Source organism: Leptosomus discolor, chromosome 19, assembly GCF_034619465.1.
Source record: "Leptosomus discolor isolate bLepDis1 chromosome 19, bLepDis1.hap2, whole genome shotgun sequence".
NCBI classification, from domain to species: domain Eukaryota; kingdom Metazoa; phylum Chordata; class Aves; order Leptosomiformes; family Leptosomidae; genus Leptosomus; species Leptosomus discolor.
The window spans coordinates 3,422,723-3,441,919 of NC_141409.1; the positions used below are offsets into that span (position 1 = coordinate 3,422,723).

A 19,197-nucleotide genomic window follows, 5' to 3' on the forward strand; every position below is an offset into this window, starting at 1 on the left:
GTAAATGGAACATTGATACAGAAAACATACCAAGTATTTATCATTTTCTCTTTGTTTCTGTCCATGGGCGGCTTTAACGTAGCTCCTTCATCTCTGTGTGCACTTCACGTACCAGGCCTGCATACACTTACCTACTTCTTTGTGAATTGTGCTGTCTCTTGGGAAATAACTATTTTTTAGTAGTCTGCCATCAATTGCTCTTGATGTTACGCAGGAACAGAAAAGATAAGATGTCCTAACAAGTCCACCATCCAGAGATGCACTCCTGTGGAGTAGTGCTTCACTAAGAATTTGAGTGCTTACTCACAAAGTGACAGGATACAGTGATCTTCAGTCTAAAAAGAAAGAGAAATAAGGCATTCATGAGCAGTTGTGAGATGTCTGTGAGAGCAATTTCCCTCGGGCCTTGCCATCAGTGTTGAGTTTGCAGTTATCCCTGGCGGAACATTCTCCAAGTTTTTCAGTTTGAGACAAGTATTGAATTACATGGTACCGTTATTACTAGAGACTTTTAAGCACCATTCAAAAGATTCAGTGTGAAGATCAGAAGCTTTATTAGAAGATGTTTCAGTTCTTTGTGGTCTTTGCAACAGGGAAAAGGGAACATTTGAAATACAGTGCAGGTCTTTTTAAGAGCATCAGACTTTACATATAATAAGGTTCTGCCCTGATATAAAATCTAAGGGAAACTGTGAGCACGTGCACATGAGAGAGGTGCAGAACAGCAGGAAGGGGTAAGCTTCTGGACAGTGTGAACACTTCCCCGAGTCATAAGAGACCTGGGTGAAGGGGAGGCTGGGAGGGTGGCTCGTAGACAAGAGCTACCTGACTCCCGTCTGTCCCACTGCTCGCTTAAAGAAGGGAATTGGGCCAGACAGAGGGACTAGCTAGTGTCCTGCTAGCATAGCCCTGCTGCTGCTGGGGCGGCGCCGACTTGGAGTGACCTTTGATTTGGGCTGGGCTGGACGGCTGGCCAGACCCTTGCTTTGTCAAACTATCACTGAGGTGGCGTGTTTGTGGCGATAGTGGAGCATGTACATGGGGATGTGCTACCTTTGGAACTGGTGCCTGTGTCACTGCCCAGTTGCATTGGGAATGGCTGCCTCGGGATGTTGTGGCTGTGTGTACCTATTCCTGTTTTGGGGAAGTACTTGAATAACACTTTTTTTCTTTTTTTTCCTCTAGGATAATGCGGGAGCAGCCAAGCGTAGTTCTCGGTGTGGCCCACACAGTTGTGAAGAGAATGTCCCCGTTTGTTAGGCAAATTGACTTTGCGCTGGATTGGATGGAGGTTGAGGCTGGACGAGCTGTTTACAGGTGAGATGTGGAAAAAATGTGTTAAATATTTCAGTTGTCATTGTTAAGCTGTGCTCCCTTGGTGGTATATAGAATAAGAAACTCATTGGACTGAATTTATCAACCGTTCCATCAGGTTTCTCTCTTTGCCTGTTTTGAGGTTATTTTCTTTCTGCAGTACCCTTCAACATTGCTTCAGTCTCTTCTCTCCAGGTGCTATTAAAATTCTTTCATATTATTCCTCGTCCTTTATGTTGTCTCAGCAAGCTTTTAAAGTGACATAATGGATTAAGACATAGACAGTTGTATGTTCTGGTGGTAGTTTCTGCATTGTTAAGGGCATGAACATCTGTTGCTCAAAGAGTTTTTCAGGCTTTCTAAAATAAACGATAAAACTCAAAGGTAATTCAGTTAGGCTTATTCAATACTAAATTGATAATAAACACTGCACTTTATGTTTGAGGGGCAAAAGTTATCCTTGGGAAAACTTAGTTTTATGGATTTTTGTACTAGGATGCATTTGAATCATTATATGGTTGCTGCAGTGGTGGGAGAATAAAGGTCTAATTTAGTATGTGTTCTGTATAATTGTAATTCTAATTTTTGTAGCTATACCTGCGGCACCAATGCTAATGGAAGTTTTGAATTACTTTGTGCATCAAAGCAGTTATAGCTGTCAATATCTTCTTAAAATTTTTTTTAATTCCTTGCATTAGTTTTAGCTCCCCTGCCAGAAGTATGGCGGGTCATGTGCTGGGTGATGGAAATCTGCATGCCAGGCAGCATGCTTCATCCTGCAAACTGGAGACGGCAAAAACTTCCTGGCAGACTAAGATGTGTGCACCAAAAGGAATCCAAAGCCTGAGCCACTTGGGGGGTTTTCTCTTTGACCTGCAGACTTTCTCTATGCATCCATATTGACCTTGCAGCGACAACAGGCTCCTGCTGTAACCAGTAACGAGCCTGTTGGCTCCCCTAGAGACCACTTGCATCCTGGTCATCTGCTTCCAGCCCTACCATTAACCAGTTGTGCAAAGCATGCACATTTAAATGTTAAACATATCTCCAAGTCCCCTTTTAACAGCTGCCTGCTCAGTTCCTTGTTTGCTTGTTATGTTTAACTGGTGCTTAAACATTTCCCTCTGTCCTCTAAGCCAGGCAGGGAAAAGTGATCAACTTATTAAAAGACATTAGATGCATTTGCTGAGCAAAGATGCTTCACTAATCCTTGTTATTGATTATGCTTTCTGCAGGCAGGGCGACAAGTCCGACTGCACGTACATCGTGTTGAATGGTCGACTTCGCTCCGTCATACGGATGGATGATGGGAAAAAGCACCTGACTGGTGAATACGGCCGAGGAGACTTGATTGGGGTGGTAAGAGCCAGTTTCAAAAATTAATTGTTCGGCTGAGAAATTGGTATTGGCTCCACTAAACAAACAAAATCTCGCTCTGATCAGTTGTTAACCTTAGTTAAGGGCTTTCACAAGTTGAAAAGATGGAAAACCTCTTCTACCCGGACACTTTGCATAATAATACATGAATGGGATTATTGGACTTGGTTTTTAAAAAGGAAGAGAAACAAAAAAAGTCACAACCAAACCAAAAAGCCCTGTGCAATGTGCTTTTGTGACACGGGTTACTTTCGTTCACATTGAGAGGAGTGCAGCCTGTTGGAATAGTTCAGGGAGAATTGCAGGAATGTGCATTAAATGGTGATTTAAATCAATTTAGTGTCATAGGATTCCATTTGGCTGGGGCTCCCTGGAAGTGTCTCGTCCAGCCTCCTCTGAGTTAGCAGAGCTAACTTCAAAGCTGCATCAGCCTGTTCAGGGAACGTGTAGTAATTGAAAGTTATTAAAGCAACTTTTGATTTCAAAATTGTAGTATTTATCCACATTTAATTGCTATGTTCTTTTTTTGTTTCTCAGACCTAGTTAACAACTGAAATAGGAATCCTACATCATAAATGTGCATGGCTTCTTTGATTTTCATATTTAAAATTGGAAGATTTCTGAAGTTCTGAGATTATTGTTCAGGCCCTCTTCTGCTTTCTGAGCTGAAAACTAAACATTTAATGTGTAGCTGTTTATAGCTAGAATTAGTGTACCTCTGAATAAAGAAAACACAAGAGTTGGTGTTAGTACTATGGGAAGAAATTCTTATTTATAGAGATTGAGAGGAAGGAGGAGCACAAGGCTGTTAGCTCTAGAGAGCTGATTCAGGATTGTGCTGATTGCAAAAGGTGGTGTTTTTGGAAGTGGCATGGTCCAGCAGTTGAGTGTCCAGTTGTATGAGGTTCTCCTCTGCTGCACTGCCTCTTTCCCTTGACCCCTGGCTGTGCCTGTGATGGAGGGCTCTGTAGCTGGGGCAGGAAAGCAGCGTCGGCGTATGAGGCCGGGGTGTCTGATGGCGAGTGGGCCACAGACCGGTGTCCGTGTTGTAAAGTGCCCATGGCAGAGCTCTCATGGGCGATGAGAGACTGGGGACTGACCTAACATCCGAGTTGTTTTTCTTGAGAGAAGTGAAAAGTTCTCATGTGAGGAGGGTGAAGTTTTTGGACCTTTTCAGTGTATGATCACAGCTCATTTTCACTTGCCTAGTAACTTTAAAATGTGTGTCATTTGGAAGTGACTGCAATAGAGTACAAGAGGCAATTCTGGTGATACTCCCAGCAGGAGACAAAGATGGTCTGGACTGGAGACTGCACTGTATTCTCGGAGTTGTATGTGGACAGTATTTAAGGATATCTTCCCAAGATCAGTGCTGCTGATCAGCTTCTGGCTGAGGAGTTGTATTGGCTTGGGACTGTATTTGGAGAAGCAGGTCTGTTCCTGAGAGTGCTGGGCACACTCACAAATTTTATATCTCTGTGTTTTCTTTTTTGGGCTACCTCTTTGGGCTACCTCATTAAAGGTAAAATGACGTGGTTTGACAGGAACAAAAGCAGAGATCTTTTGTGACTAATCTTGCCAGTATGAAGCCTTTTAGTGTGTGATTAAGGGTTTGTCAGTTTTGACATGTACAAGCGTTTTCCTGCTCCTTTCACTGCTTTCTTTCACCAGTGGTGATCTGCAGCTTCACTCTGAAGCTTCTGGAGTTTTGCAGAGCTCCCAGGTTAAAACAGCAGAGCTGCCGTTTTACTTTCTGAAAACAGTTTTGAGTGACAGTGCAGCCTATGGTCTAAACCCTACCTCCCTGTACGAGCACTAGTGCCTGCTTTGGCATGACGTTTCGTGCTGACTCAACTGTTTATCTGGTGAGGAGAGAGAGGGAGGTTGATTCGGTGGATGGACGGGGACGTGTTTGCTGTAACAGTGCCGTGTCTGCTGGTGAGTCCCTGGGCATGGATACGGAAATACCCGTATAGTTTATGTCTAAACCATAAGTCACTTTTCTGGATCCATGTTATGACATGAATCATTTTGAAGACTTTTGTGACTCCATGGACGTCATCTACCCACAGCTCCCAGGCCCACTGACTCATGCTGCCATTTGTTGAACAAATCTCCATGCTCTGGCTGTCTTTTCAAAACATGGGGGAGGATTTCTAAAGATTGCCAAGATTAATGTAGCCGTTCTTTGCAGAGGGCATTAGTAAAATGACATTTTTCCTTTTAAAAAGATTTGTTTATCCCCTTCTGCAGGATCTGTTATAAGCCTTTAAAAGCCTGCTGTAGGGTTGGGTTTTTTTCCCTGAAAGTGAAGTAATTGGAGAGTTCTAGGTGCTTGCAGGTAATGAAATTAGCAGTTGGTATTGGTAATTGGTATTTTAGTCAACTGGGGGTGTGTTCCTCCCTGAAACCCCTCCAGGACCCCCCGTGTCATTCAGAGCTGTGGCCACTAACAAAATACAAGAGTCTTATAGTTGATGTATTTTTGTTTATTGCCTTTATTTCAGAACTTTAAAAATGCTGTGTGTCACATGCATAAGAGATGAGTATCTGCCATTTCTACTTTCAGAAGAAAAGCACTGAAAAATGAAGGATTTCAGACAAGATGTTAATTTTCAAGCATGTGCGTGTGCTTCCAAGGCTAAACTTGTGGCTCAAACTGTTTTGTTCCTTATAATGACTCAATGGCATCTGTTTCTGAGGCCTGTCAATTCAGGGGGAGAAGAACAAATTAGAAACTAAAGTTTGCCTGCCTTGTGTAGTTACTTGAAGAGCAGACGAGGATGGTTGTGTCAGGGGAAAGTGATCCCTGATCCCCGAGAGCCTTTTTGGAGGGACGCTGCCAGCTGCTTGCTGCTGCCGGCCCTGTCGATGGGCAACTGCAGTTGCTGTATCTGGTCAAATCAAGTCAAAACTTGAGTGAAGGCCTTCCAGGTAGTTTTTAAAGAACAATGATGACTGTTAGGTAATTCCCTTGCATTTGAAAGAGATTTGACAAAAGTCCTGTTGTCTAGAGACTGTTATTTGACCCATTTTGAGGAGAATCTTAATTTGTTGGTGCCATTGCTACAGATGCAGTTGTGGAAAACTGTTGAAACGTTGATTTTATTAAACTGTTGTGTGAGCTAAAGGGTAACTCCTTCTAGTGTCACTTCTGCCATGCCGAGGTGACCCCGGAGGACATCAGAAAAGCCCACTGTGTGTTCATAGAGTGAAGGGGCTTCTTTTCACTAAATTATTTACTTAAAATGCTTATATTCGTCTCTTATTTTTTTTCATGATGTTGCTGCTTTAGTTCTGATCTTGGTCAACTGCTGCAAATCGTAGTTTTTACTCTTGTTATCTTAATCTCATTAACACATTGTTGTCTGAGAAAAAGGATTCCTTTTAATTTGTTATCCCTATCGCTACCAGGCAGACTGGCCCAGGCTTTGACAGTTAGTGTGGTCCCTAACACCGCTGATGAGACTGGGGCAGTTATTCAGTGGTTTTTTTACAACCAGCAAAATAGGTTGTCCCAGATGGGTTGCAAGATCACAACTCCAGGCATCTGTTGGGATGGGTGTTCTTTGCTTTTTGCATTTTTGGGGGGACGCTAGTGGGTGAGGAGAATGGAAAAATACCCAACAGACCTGTCTTGCAGAGTAAAAGTTACTTGTATACTGCCTGCGCCCTTCAAATGTCTGGATGTGATGGAATCTTCTATGCAATTAGCTTTTTATGCAAGTCAACGCTTTGTCTTAATTGGGTCCCTGAAGAATGACTGCAGTGTTGGTAAGATGACTAAATGCCAGGCAGTTCTTGGGGGCCTCAGTGACAGCTGTTGAACTTACAATATTTTTAAAGCTGGGCTCTTGGGTAGTTGATAGCGAGACTGACTGGTAGCCACCTGCCTCACAAAGTTGTTCACTGTGGTGTCTCGCCAGCAAACCAGTCAGCTTTCAAAAATGCCCTGCTGAGTGAGAAAGTTGCAGCAATGTTTTGGTCAATTCAAGATCCTTTCTGTTTCTCTTTAACAACCAGAATGCCCCTTCTTATTGGTAGGGCTATACCCAGTCCTTTTTCGGTAGCAAAATAGCAAAACAAGTGCAGGAAGGTATTTGTGCCCTAACACTTTCTTTTAAGGCAGGGCAGCATGAGTGATAAATTGCAGAAAAAGAATCTTCATCTGCCAGTGCTGCAGCACAGCAGTTCTGCTGTAGAAGAAATCATGCTCTACATTCTAGAAATAATAGATATGTTAAATGTTTTTAGATGTTAAGCTGTTCATCTAATTAATACAGTTAAATGTGCATGGCTTTTTTTCCCTCTAAAAAGTTGAAAACCAAGAAGAATCTGTAAATGGCTTATGATTTCCTTAGGGGTTTGGAGCATTGTCCTTTTGAAATGTAACACTAACTGTTAGAAATGTGTAATTGCTGAGTAATCCTCAAAGGAAACACACCAGTATCAGGATTACACTTGTCAGGCTTTTGTTCTTTATCAGTATTGATGTTATCATATGCCTCTGTCTTTCGACGGTACAACGCCAGCTGAGTATCACTGTACCCTTGACAACCGTGCTAACACTGGGCAAGTTCTGCTCTGTTAAGGCTGGTTTACTTTGTCATTTTTAAGCGTGTGGATGTTTTTTGCTGATTACTTGCATGTAATTTTTTCAAACCATGACTACTTCATTTGCTAAAGCTTTAAGTTACTAAAAAAATACTTCAGGTTAATTCAGGTTGGTGGCGCCTCAGGCATTCTCTGTGCACAGCCTGTATCTGTGGAAATTGGAGGCGGATGAGGTCCAAGAACTGAGCTGGAAGACATGGTTCTGGAAGGAGGTGTTCTCTTTCCATCTCTTCCACCTTCTGTCTGATAATACATTACTAAAAATTATTATTTGCCTTGCAGCATCTTAGGTGTGAAATTGTATTTAAAAAAACCAAACTAAAACAACAAAAAAACCCCAAACCAACCAACCAAAAAACCCAAACAAACCAACCAAGCTACAACACAAACTGCACAACAGCAAACGCCCCAGTATTTACCAGCAGTAAAGCGAGACAGAGGAAGCTCTGAGAAATGAGTTCACATTTGCACAGCTGAATTAGTGTCAGACTGAAATTAGAAGCTCAGTGTCCTGATTTCCAAACCCATCTTGAAGGTGTTTTTGGCTGAATTTAAATCACTGATCTGCACCATCTGAACCTCCGTTCCCTACGAGCATCTTCACTTACGATATGAGCTGCTAAGTACTGTCTATTTTTCTGATTCTTTGCAACAATTTATTCTTTTATCCACAACAATTTATCTTTTATTTGCCTCGAGTTCTAAACAGATGATGAAATAAGAGACCATTCATAACTGAAAATTGTTGTGGTACAGTTTAGTGGTCTCATCTCTGGCTGGGAAAACCACAGGCACAGTTTTGACAGGATCTGGCGTTAAATTATCTGGCACTAATATTATGTGGGTAAGTCATTTGGCTTTGTAGCTGCCACAGGTAAAACTGCGGAGAGCTTTATCTCCTTAGCCAAATTCTTTTTAGAGACTATCAGGTTCTTTGACAAATAGTAATAAAAGTTGTGGCCTGCTGGGTTTCAGATAGGTGATTTCATGCATTTGCTGATGACACTAAACTGGGAGGAGTGGTTGACACGCCAGAAGGCCGTGCTGCCATCCAGCGAGAGCTGGGCAGGCTGGAGAGCTGGGCAGAGAGGAACCTGATGAGGTTCAGCAACGGCAAGTGGAGGGTCCTGCAGCTGGGGAGGAATAACCCCGTGCACCAGTACGGGCTGGGGGTCGATCTGCTGGAGAGCAGCTCTGTGGAGAGCTGGGACCTGGGAGCTGTGGTGGACAGCGAGTTAGCCATGAGCCAGCAATGTGCTCTGGTGGCCAAGAAGGCCAATGGTGTCCTGGGGTGCCTGAAGAAGAGTGTGGCCAGCAGGTCGAGGGAGGTTCTTCTCCCCCACTGCTCTGCCCTGGTGAGGCCACACCTGGAGTGCTGTGTCCAGTTCTGGGGCCCCCAGTTCAAGAGGGACAGGGAACTACTGGAGAGAGTCCAGTGGAGGGCTATGAGGATGATGAGGGGACTGGAGCATCTCTCTTGTGAGGAAAGGCTGAGAGACCTGGGGCTCTTTAGCCTGGAGAAGAGAAGGCTGAGAGGGGACCTTATCAACGCTTGTAAATACCTCAAGGGTGGGTGTCAGAGGATGGGGCCAGGCTCTTCTCAGTGGCGCCCAGTGACAGGACAAGGGGCAACGGGCACAAACTGGAGCCCAGGGAGTTCCACCTGAACATGAGGAACAACTTCTTTCCATTAAGGGTGGCAGAGCACTGAACAGGCTGCCCAGGGAGGCGGTGGAGTCTCCTTCCCTGGCGATATTCAAAACCCGCCTGGATGCGGTTCTGTGTGACCTGCTGTGGGTGACCCTGCTTTAGCAGGGGGTTGGACTAGATGATCTCCAGAGGTCCCTTCCAACTCCTACTAGTCTGTGGTTCTGTGACTCCTTAAGCTATTTTGTCTCCCTCCTGCTTCCAGCTGAACTCCCTTATGATAATATACTTGCTAGTGTCCAACTATTAACTAACTCTTGATACAACTTCTGATACCCCCTCAGGACAGGCTTCCACTTCCCTGGCCTTCTGCTACTTTCTGCCTTCCATTTTGAGAAACGCTGCATCGAACTAGGCTGGCTTGTGAATGGCAAGAGTTAATATTGCCTCCCCTTTAACCTTTGCAGAACACACGTGGAAGTTGTTAGCAAATGACTTTTTTTTTTCTTGATTGTAACTTTTCTTTTTGGCAATCATCATCAAGTAAGAGCCACTGAGTAAGAGAGAGAGGGGTGGTCCTTTTCATTGTCATGAAAATGGTCGGAGGCCAGTGAGCAGAGGGAAGCGGAGTCCAGCACAAGTGACAGAAAGTATTTATGGGGGAAGAGTCAGCAGGGAAGGATGTTGCTTAAGTTCCAGCCAGGTTTGGTATTCTTGTTGAGTGAAGCTGAGTCAAAGGTAATCAGATTCCCTTGTGGAAAGTATTCAAGCAGGTCATCATGTTCTGTTATCTCTTCTTCCATTGTTGAAATTCAGGTATAATTTCACCATGAGAGGAGCATGCTGCATGCCTGTCAGTGGCATTGCACTTGCAGATACCCTTCAAACAACCCAGAGAAACTTGATGGATTTGTTGGGTGTTTTGCGTGTGTGCTTTCAGATAGCTTTTATGGGCTTTGGTGTTGTTTTGACTGTAATGTTGGATTAGAGGAGCAAAACGTGCATGCACCTCCCCTTCTTTTCTATAGTCATGTGTGTATAAGGAGTGAAACTTAAATACACGAGGTAGGACTGTTACCAGTTCTCTTCCCCAGCTATAATCTTTCCCTTTTCTGTCCCTTAATGACATTCAGTGCTGCAACAGGACTGTCATTGCACTGCTACAAAATGCAGGCTCGGTCCTTTCAGGAGAACCTGTAGCATGATTCCCACTGCCTTAATTATAAAAGTTAGCAGGCTCAGTCACTTAATTTTTACATGTATTTTATATATATATACACTTACACATACACACATATAGATAATACAGAGTAAGAGTTACCTGTATGAGTGTGTGTATGTGCAAGTCTTCTATGCTTTTATGTATCTATAAAAACATGAGAGAGGGAGGTTTGGATTCTTTTCTGCACAGCAGAAGTGCTGCATGTCCTCAGTCACAGGGTTAACTTGGCACACGGAAGATTGCAGAAGGTGGTTGTTAGAACAACTTTCAAGAGTACATGGTGTACTGCATTCATCCACTGGCACTGCTCCCACAAATAGCATCGATTTGCAGCTTGTCTGGTTGCTCTTCCCACTCATTCACTGCTTCCAGCAGTGTCTCCTCCTTTGTCCTTTTCTGATACAAACAAGTTTATGTTTTGGATCCTTCTGAACTCATGGCTGGAGGAAACACCTCTGAGAGTCGCATCCTCTGCTGCTTCAGGTGCAGATGAGCTGAAGAAGGGCCCGAGGGCAGCTTGTTTACACCAGAAAAAAAATTGTTCCGTGTAGTGTTAGGTTGCCCTTCCTGTAACATTGATTATGTTACATGGCTGTCTACAGCTGCAGCAGCAGCAGCGTCTCCTGTCCTTGTCTAGCAGAAACACTGCTGCGTTTTTCCATGTGTGTGTCTGTTTTGTGCCTGGGTGTTCCAGTACTTTTGTTGGCTGTTGAGATACAGGCGTGCTACCTGGTACCTGCGTGTATGACTTGTTGCTTTTCCCTTTCCCCGAGCCTCCTAAACCATCAGCAGATGTCAGTGTTGATATTTCTTCTTCTTATGCCTCCACGGGTGCATCTACGCTTCCTCGCACGGTGTATTTCATCCCTGTCCCTTGTGCATCCCGCTGTCTTGTGGTGGTCCTTCCCCAGTGCCTTTGGGTGAGCTGTTGGTTTTGCAGAGCGCCTGGTGCGGCTCGGGGTGGACGATGGGTAAAGAGAAAGCGAGGAGGTGGTTTTGGCAGATGGACCTTTGAGATGTTTGACTTTTCAGCGGGGAGCTGGGGTGTCTGTGCAGGGTGTGTGCACGGGCACCGCAGCTGAGCTGGAAAGAGTCTGCCTGAAATGCTGCACGCCTCCAGAGGACAGCCCGTGCCCCCTCTGTTGGTGCTGCTGGTGGAAGCTATGCTTGTGTTGAAGAGAAGAAAATGCCTTTTTGCTATTTTTGTCTGTTATCAGAGCTCTCGCGTTGTTTTGTTGGGCATGCTGCTGCTTTCTTTGAAGCACAGCTGGCTGTGTGCTGACGGATCTCCGTGGTGCCCTCTTTTGTAGGAGGGTATGTGTTTGTGGGCTGCTGGGTCTTGACGAAGCATCTTGTTTGAAGCCTGCAAATAGCAGGTTAATTGACAGGTGGTGGTTGTGGCTTTCATGAATGAGGGTTTGGAAGATGAAGAGTTTAAGCTACATAATTTAATAATCCTCGGGGTCCTGTTTCCCAGGGTCTGGTTGTAACTGATGCTTTCATTTCTGTGGGTGCTGCTGCCTCTTGGTGCACTGTGTCCAGGGAGTGGCAGTGCAAGGCGGATGAAATGCAAGCGCCCTTGATGGGGAAAGATGACTGCTTTTTGTGAGCTGGTAGCAAGGAAAAGATTGATATGAGAGAAGGAAATATGATGTGTGAGAGAATAAAAGAATCTTAGATGGAATACTAGCCATAAGGAAGAGAAAGTGAAAGCACTTTCCATTACAAAATGGATGGAAAGGGAACGCACAGGAAGAGCCACAAGAGTGTAGAAATGGTTGGGGAGAATGAACCTGTGACTGTAAACATGGTCCTGTCAACATGCATTGCTAATTCAGACCAGACCTGTCTAGTCTTGCACTAGGCATATTTGAAAATTCACTTGAAAAGAAATAATCTACACAAGAAACTATTTTGAAAATATTTGCATTTGACTGTTTGCTGACTGTTAGAAAAGTAACCCAATAATTTGTTAAAGTGAGGCTGAATTTGTATGGAGAAGCAATGTTTTATTGCCAGCAGATAGACTAACGTAAAGCAGACCCAGTTCTGGTCAAGTCCTGCATGAAGTCTCAGAGATGCTTAAGGCTAAGTGTGAGAATTGCTCTGCTTATTGCACTGGGGCTATGCACCCACTTAAAGTTAAACAAATAGTCAAAGTGATTTGTTGGATGTTGCTCAAAAAGGAATTTGGAGTAATTAGACCAACTTGCAGAAGATGACAGTTGCTAGTTTTGACGTCATTTGGAAAGCTGTAAGAAGAACTGTCAGGAATGACTGCTGAAAATGAAGTCAGAAGAGGTCATGAGAATATAAACTGCTTTTTCCTCCCCTTTAAAAAGATTTACAATAACACTTTTTCTTTGTAAAGAACTTGTAAGCCAGGGTTGGGAATCATGTGCATTGTACATGATGGATGCATTGTACATGGTTTTTGTCACTATTTGATACTGAACTAAGAGAAGATATGGGAAACCTGTCAGAATTAACTGAAACAGTAAAAAAAGCATGGATCTATTTATAGGTGGGTTGGAGGTAGAGAGGAGATGTTGATGCTCGTTGTAAATGAGGAGGCAAGGGGTAGGTGGACCTCGGAGACAGGTGAGCAATGAATGGGACACTTAGCATTTTTGCATGACTGCTAAAATCATAGCATCACAGACTGGTTTGGGTTGGAAGGAACCTTAAAGGTCATCTAGTTCCAACCCCCTGCCCTGGGCAGGGGCATCTTCCTCTAGACCAAGTTGCTCCAGCCCCATCCAGCCTGGCCTTGAGCACTGCCAGGGAGGGGCAGCCACAGCTTCTCTGAGCAACCTGTGCCAGGGTCTCACCACCCTCACAGGGAAGAATCTCTTCCTTCCATCTGGTCTAAATCTCCTGTCTTTCAGTTTGAAACCATTACCCCTTGTCCTGTCACTCCCCTCCCTGATCAAGAGCCCCCCCTCGCCTTCCCTGCAGCCCCCTTTCAGCACTGAAGGCCGCTCTAAGGTCTCCCCGGAGCCTTCTCTTCTCCAGGCTGAACAACCCCAACTCTCCCAGCCTGTCCTCACAGGGGAGGATAAGGCAGAGCAGTTGGATTTCAGAGAGAGATGGATTTCAAAGCGGAAGTAGCACTGTAATGTAGGCTTGCTGAGTGGACAACGTGAGGGAAAAGCGAAGACCACTAGATAGTAAGATGGCAAAGAGAAGACTAGCCAGTCCAGATGGAGCAGGAGAGGTGATGGGCTCAAGCCTTCAGTGAACTCCAGGAAAACTGGAGGACTGTTTGAGAGAGAGAGAGGAAGAGCAAGGATGGCATATGGGTGAATAAAAAATTGAAAGAGAAGACCAGAAATGGCCAGTGAGGCAGAACTTATTTAGATGCTTGTTACTAAGGAGAAGGAATGGATGTTATAGGAGAAGAACCGGAGAAGCACTATTGCCTCAAGCAAAATACATGTTGTTGACTTGAAGTTGAAAAGTAGTGGGAAAGAGTCCACTGACTCTTGCACTGGAGCAAATGTAGCTGTGTTCACGCTGGCATGGGTAAGTGATGCTAACGGTAGGCTGGGAAGGAGCTCAAAACAGCCATGGGTGATTATGTGTACGAGTATCTGCTCCCCCCGGTCAGGTTCAATAAAATATGGAATATAATAATAATACTATTTCTTGAAACATTTGTTTGTTTATGTTGTTAATGGAGGTGTCTTTGTGCTGTTTGCTGCAGCCATGGTGGGTGATTGAAATGTAAAATTTCTTTTTTATGACCAAGGAAATAATCTTACGGGGTTGATCTTCTGATCACAGGTGGATTTTATTCTTGTTACAGTTCGAGCTAGGTGTCCAAGTCTTGTACTGTTTACAAACCTGGAAAAATAAGAAAACTTGTTCAAAAGGTTCACTGGACAGAAGAGCCCAAGGAGTTGAATGTTGTTTAAGATTGAAAGGATTTTAAGTTGTGTGAAGCTTTTTTTCTGAGCAAGAAGAAAAAGCTACGAATAGGTGACATCTCAAACGGTTTATTAAAAATAAATACAAAGAAGGAAAGCATCATTCACAGGGGAGACCTCTGACTCAATGTTGCAATATGTTTTTGATCTCAAAAAAGAGGTGAAAATAGCCAAATACCTATTTGATTTGGCAGATTCCCATGTGCAGAAATTCTAGAACTAGTGCAAAGGTGGCTTTATAACCACGGGGTGTAAAGATAGGAAAGGTGAGGTTGTAGTGAAGACTGAGAACAGTCCTGCAGATGGTCCAAATGTTGAATGAGAGCCCTCACTTCCAGTGAAGAGGAAGTATTTTATTGATAGTTTGGGATTACTAATAAAATTAGAGCTTGGGAACTGAGATGGGAATATCCAAGGGGAAAGCAAAATTTGAATTTCTTGATGTACAGTGTCTGGGACCAGGTATTTTCCAATACCAGGGTGTATTTCAAAGAAACTGTCAAAGCCAATGGCAAGACTTAAATATTACCTGTAGTACAAGATCCAATTTGTCATCAGTTGGGAATTGCATTCAACAAATGCCCTGCAACTGCGGGGTCTGTGACACCGATGGTGAGATTTGCATGGCTCCTTGTGAAGGAGGTTTGAAAAAGATCTCCATCTCCCCTCTGCTCTGCCCGGGGAACAATTTGAAAAGACAAAGCCACAGTTTGGAGAAAAAGAAATCCCTGAGACTTCCCTTTTTTACAAATCTCATCTTTTCTGAAAGACTGGTGAGCCCTTTGGAGCACAGTTAATTTTATGCACTCATATATCACAGAAAGAGAGGAAAAGGATGTTAGACAGTTTGAGTGTATTTCTTCTTTATACAAATTGAACTCAATCAGATGATGACTGGCTGAGAGGAAAGGTTTTATTTTAACAATTAAAACTCTTAACCTGCTTTCAGGATAAGGACGCTAAATTATAGAGCCAAAAACTGTGATAAAAAGCTTCTAATAGGGGAGAGAGATAAAAGAGAAGGTGTTATACAACCGTCTGGGGAACCTGAAGGGGACTTGTTTCTCTGTACATGTATGTACAAAGATGGCATGACCTTTTTTCCCTTTCTATATAACTAGTTGGAAATGTGATTACATGACAAAACATCCCTGGCAGCTGAACAAAAAACAAAGCCCAGATCTTACAAAACGTAGTTTCTTTGAATTTACTCGTGCAGTTTCTCATGCATAGCAATTGGTGTTGATTAAACTCCTCTGCACTAGCTAGAGTTAATATTAACGGGCTGAGCTCAGCTTTCTGGGCTAACTGCAACTTTTGGAGATTGAGCTGTTCTGGCTGTCTGAATTGTCCATTTTGCACACTTGTAGGCTTCCAAGAACGCACTCTTGTTGGAAGCAGGGTCACGGAGTGTGTTTTAAATTAATTTTGTGGGCAGAAGTACGCGCCTGGGCGGCTGGCACAGCTCAACCATTGGTCAGGGCATATCTACACTGCAGTAACTTGTGGTGTGTCCAAGCCCCTGGTTCTATTGTGAAAGGGCTGCTTGTGTTGGAATTTGCTGTAAACAAGCTTTGGAAGAAATTCTGAAAAAAAAAAAAAAGCCAACAACCCAACCAAAATCAAACAAGCAAAAAACCCCGTCAAACCTCCCAACCCCAAAACAAACCGAACAGTTATAAGCTGGTATAATATTTGTTTCTTTTTCTACTGGAGAGCTTAAAATGAAAAGTCACATTCACTTTTATTCTAAGTGTCCCTGAATTGCAGTTAGAGTGAGGAATTTTTTTGTTTGTGTTTTAACCTTAGTAATTACAGCTACTACGGCGACAGACATTTTTTTTGAAAAGACTGATGTATGGATTTGAAGCCAGTAAACATTGCCTGTCGCTGAAACGTGGAGAACTGAGCACCAGGCTGTTTCTAAGCAATTAACTGTAGCTCACGCCTGAGCTCTGAATGATGCCATCTTGCCTAGCAGGCTCTCTCATTAAGCGTGTGAAGATATTTCACCAGGGAATTTGATTTCTGCATTTCAAAACAAAATAAGGGCTGGTGGTGGGGCTGGGGCTCTGCAGATGGTGCAGTTGGGGGGTTTGGGGAACAGCTGCATTTAGCGGAGTGGGCTTTTAGAACCCGGTTTGTTTGTATTGTGTCAATGGTTCTCCTCATGAAGGAGAATCTCTCTGTACTAATTTTCATCGTGTGATTGTTTTCTAATTTAAACTTCTACTCTCAATAAAATAAATGTTTCTAGGTGAAATAATTGGGCGCTGTTCAGGTAGGTGTGTACTGCCGCATGCTTTCCTGTTTGCATAGCACAGATACACATGCATATGTAAAACAAACCAAACAAAAACAACTGGAAAAGCAAAGCTCACTTTTAGCCAAAATGTGCTGATTTGCTCCTCATCCCTTTCTTTAATTTTTAAGAAGTCTTAATTATTTCGAGGTTGTCAGTATTCAGCTTCTGAAAATAAAGTGAAAGTATTTCAGGGTGGCACTGAGGAAAGAAGAAAGAAAGAGCAGTAGAGAAGTGGCAAAGTTTTCCTGTCTCTTAGGAGGCTTTATCACAATTAAATATGATGGGTTAAAAGATGGTGGTGGTGTGATGGTGAGTTCATTGGGTGCCTCTGGTGGTTGCTCTGGTGAGCATTAAAAGCAGTTCTTACCCTCGCTCTGGAGGTGCGCTGTGTGAGAGAGCTTGCAAAAGCTCAAACAGAACTTTCTCTTGTGGTGCTGTCTGTCTGGTGCTGTGAGTTCTAGTTCTGTGAAAAACTGGCCGATAGCAGAGCGTGTGCCCGAGGTTTGAATTAAATAGGTGTTACTGTTTGTGGCAGCTGGATGTGCCTTCGGTGAGCTCCCTCTGCAAGCGCCCTCGGGGTCAACCCGGGTTCTGCTTTGTGTGTGTGTGAGCAGCAAGTATGACAGTTTGGTTCTTGAGAATTGTTCAGTGTCGTCATCTGGACATCTGGTTTTTGCAAGATGTTGTGAATTATCTTTAATGTTTTGGCTATGTGCTCTTTCAGGTAGAGGCATTAACCCACCAACCTAGAGCCACAACAGTACATGCAGTCAGAGATTCAGAACTTGCCAAACTCCCGGAGGGAGCACTGACATCCATCAAACGCAAGTTCCCCCAGGTAAGAAAATTAAAAGTATTTTCTGTCGATCTCAAAAAATGTCTGAGGAGCTAAAACTCTCCATTAGCACCAAGTCCTCTGGGTTTTTGGTATGATTGATGCACACTGAGAAAATGTTTTATTCTCTTTGTCTGCCTGATCTGATCTATCCCAGACTTTCACCGGCTTCACTTCCTTTATCTTCTGATCAATTTGAGTGTTTTATTGCAGGGCTGTTTTGTGCAGCTGGAGGAAGCTCGAGCTAAATGCAGGAGATGCATTTTTAGCAAAGTGGAAATTGCTTAGTGCTATTGATAGTAAATGAAAGTTTGACTTCTAAAATGACTTGAAAATGTTGTTACTCGTTTGTCTTGCTGCCCGAGACTCAAAGTCAGCTCTTGGTTATATGAACCTATATTTCCAGAGCATAGATATTTGGGGGTGGGTTTTCCTTTTCCTTGCATTTTGGACTGTCAGTCCTCATTCTGCAACTGCCAGATCTGTCTTGTGTCCTGAAGACTGTGATTGCGCCCTTTGAATCCGTCAACTCATCCATCTTCTTTAATTCACTTGACATTATACCTCTCTCCTACAAATCTGGAGACTGACGGACTTAAAATTTAATTCTTTTGTCCCTAAATGCATCGGGGACATTATACTAAGCACTAAATCGTTGCACTAACCTTAAAAGTAATTCTTCGATGCTGTTACTTCAAATTATTTCTGATTTCTTTTTGCTGTCTTTAAGACATACATTTATTTTACTAGATTTTTTAAAAGAAACGGCAAAAGTAATAAACCTAATTAAAACACTTGTATTATTTTGCTTTCCCAGGACCCATAACAACTTTTTTGATTTTTTTTTTTTTTAACTGTATAATATAAAGGCTGTATTCATGCATTCTCATGTTACAAAAACTGGGATTTTGTCTGTATTTCTGCTAGGATAATTCCAACATTGCAGTAAGTGTACAGACGTTACAGCAATGAAAAATAATCTTCCTGGTTTCCCTGTAAGCAGTAATTTTGCTGAAGTGTTTCTGAACTTCTGTTGTGGGTTGTTAAAGCACTCCTGTCTCTGGATCTCTGTTGAAGAGTCCTCCGAGTCTGTTCTTCTCTCTTTAATGTAGCAGATTTCCTGCCCAGATTTATGAACTGGTAGCAGTGTGCCACTTGTGTACCTAACTAGCCGCGGACTGGGTACCGACGCGTGGCATCCTGTCTTGAGTCGCCCTTTTGAATATCATTTTCCTCGTGACTGATCGAGAAGTGAGGAAATGTGCCAGGTGGAATTTGAAACCACCTTTCGCTGTACAGACTGGATGATTTTAAATGTTACTGGTAGGCATTTAAACTGTAAATTACTAGTAAGCACTAAACATTCAGCATTTAGTAATGCCTTGACTGCTGATCTGCGCAAAGGCTGTGTTCCAATTCTGCCTGTTTGTCTGGGGCGAGAATTTATTTTGAGTTTCTCTCCTCTCTCTTCTCTTTTACTATTCTGTCAGCTGGCAGAACTGTTTTCCCCTAAAGAGTGCTCTCAGTGGAGATGTGAATCTTTTTGCCTTGCAGTTAAAGTTGAGTGTTACATTTATAGTACAATTCAAAACATTTATTTGTAGTAGAATTACGAATTACATGTCTTCCCATGTCTAAAGAGTGCAGCCTATCAGCCCCAAATTCCTGACCTTTTTGAATATGGAATTAGTTTTCTCTAGACTTGCATATAGTTTGGCTATTCAGTTACTGTGAAACAAACTGCTAAAGTAGATCTTTTAAGGAAATGTGTTGCAAAAAAGGTTGTTAGAAAACCACATTTTTGCTGCTGTTTGAGATCTCCAAAATATCAAAAATGGGACAGCTTATATTTTTACTACTGGATTATTTTAGAACAAGCATTAGAAATAGGAAGAGAAGCGTAAGATAGACTCTCAAGTAGGTAATTCCAGCGGTTAATGCCTTCGGCCTGCCT

The 19,197-nt window shown here is 43.1% G+C and overlaps 1 protein-coding gene across 1 annotated transcript in view; it reads left to right on the forward strand.

The window, feature by feature from the left end:
* PNPLA7 (patatin like domain 7, lysophospholipase) overlaps positions 1-19,197 on the forward strand; it is a 127,972-nt gene that overhangs the window by 32,982 nt on the left and 75,793 nt on the right. Inside the window, exons 17-19 of the mRNA XM_086475571.1 lie at positions 1,186-1,317; positions 2,550-2,673; positions 17,133-17,246. Of these exons, the coding sequence (XP_086331697.1) occupies positions 1,186-1,317; positions 2,550-2,673; positions 17,133-17,246 (370 nt within the window). The remainder of the gene's footprint in view (positions 1-1,185; positions 1,318-2,549; positions 2,674-17,132; positions 17,247-19,197) is intronic.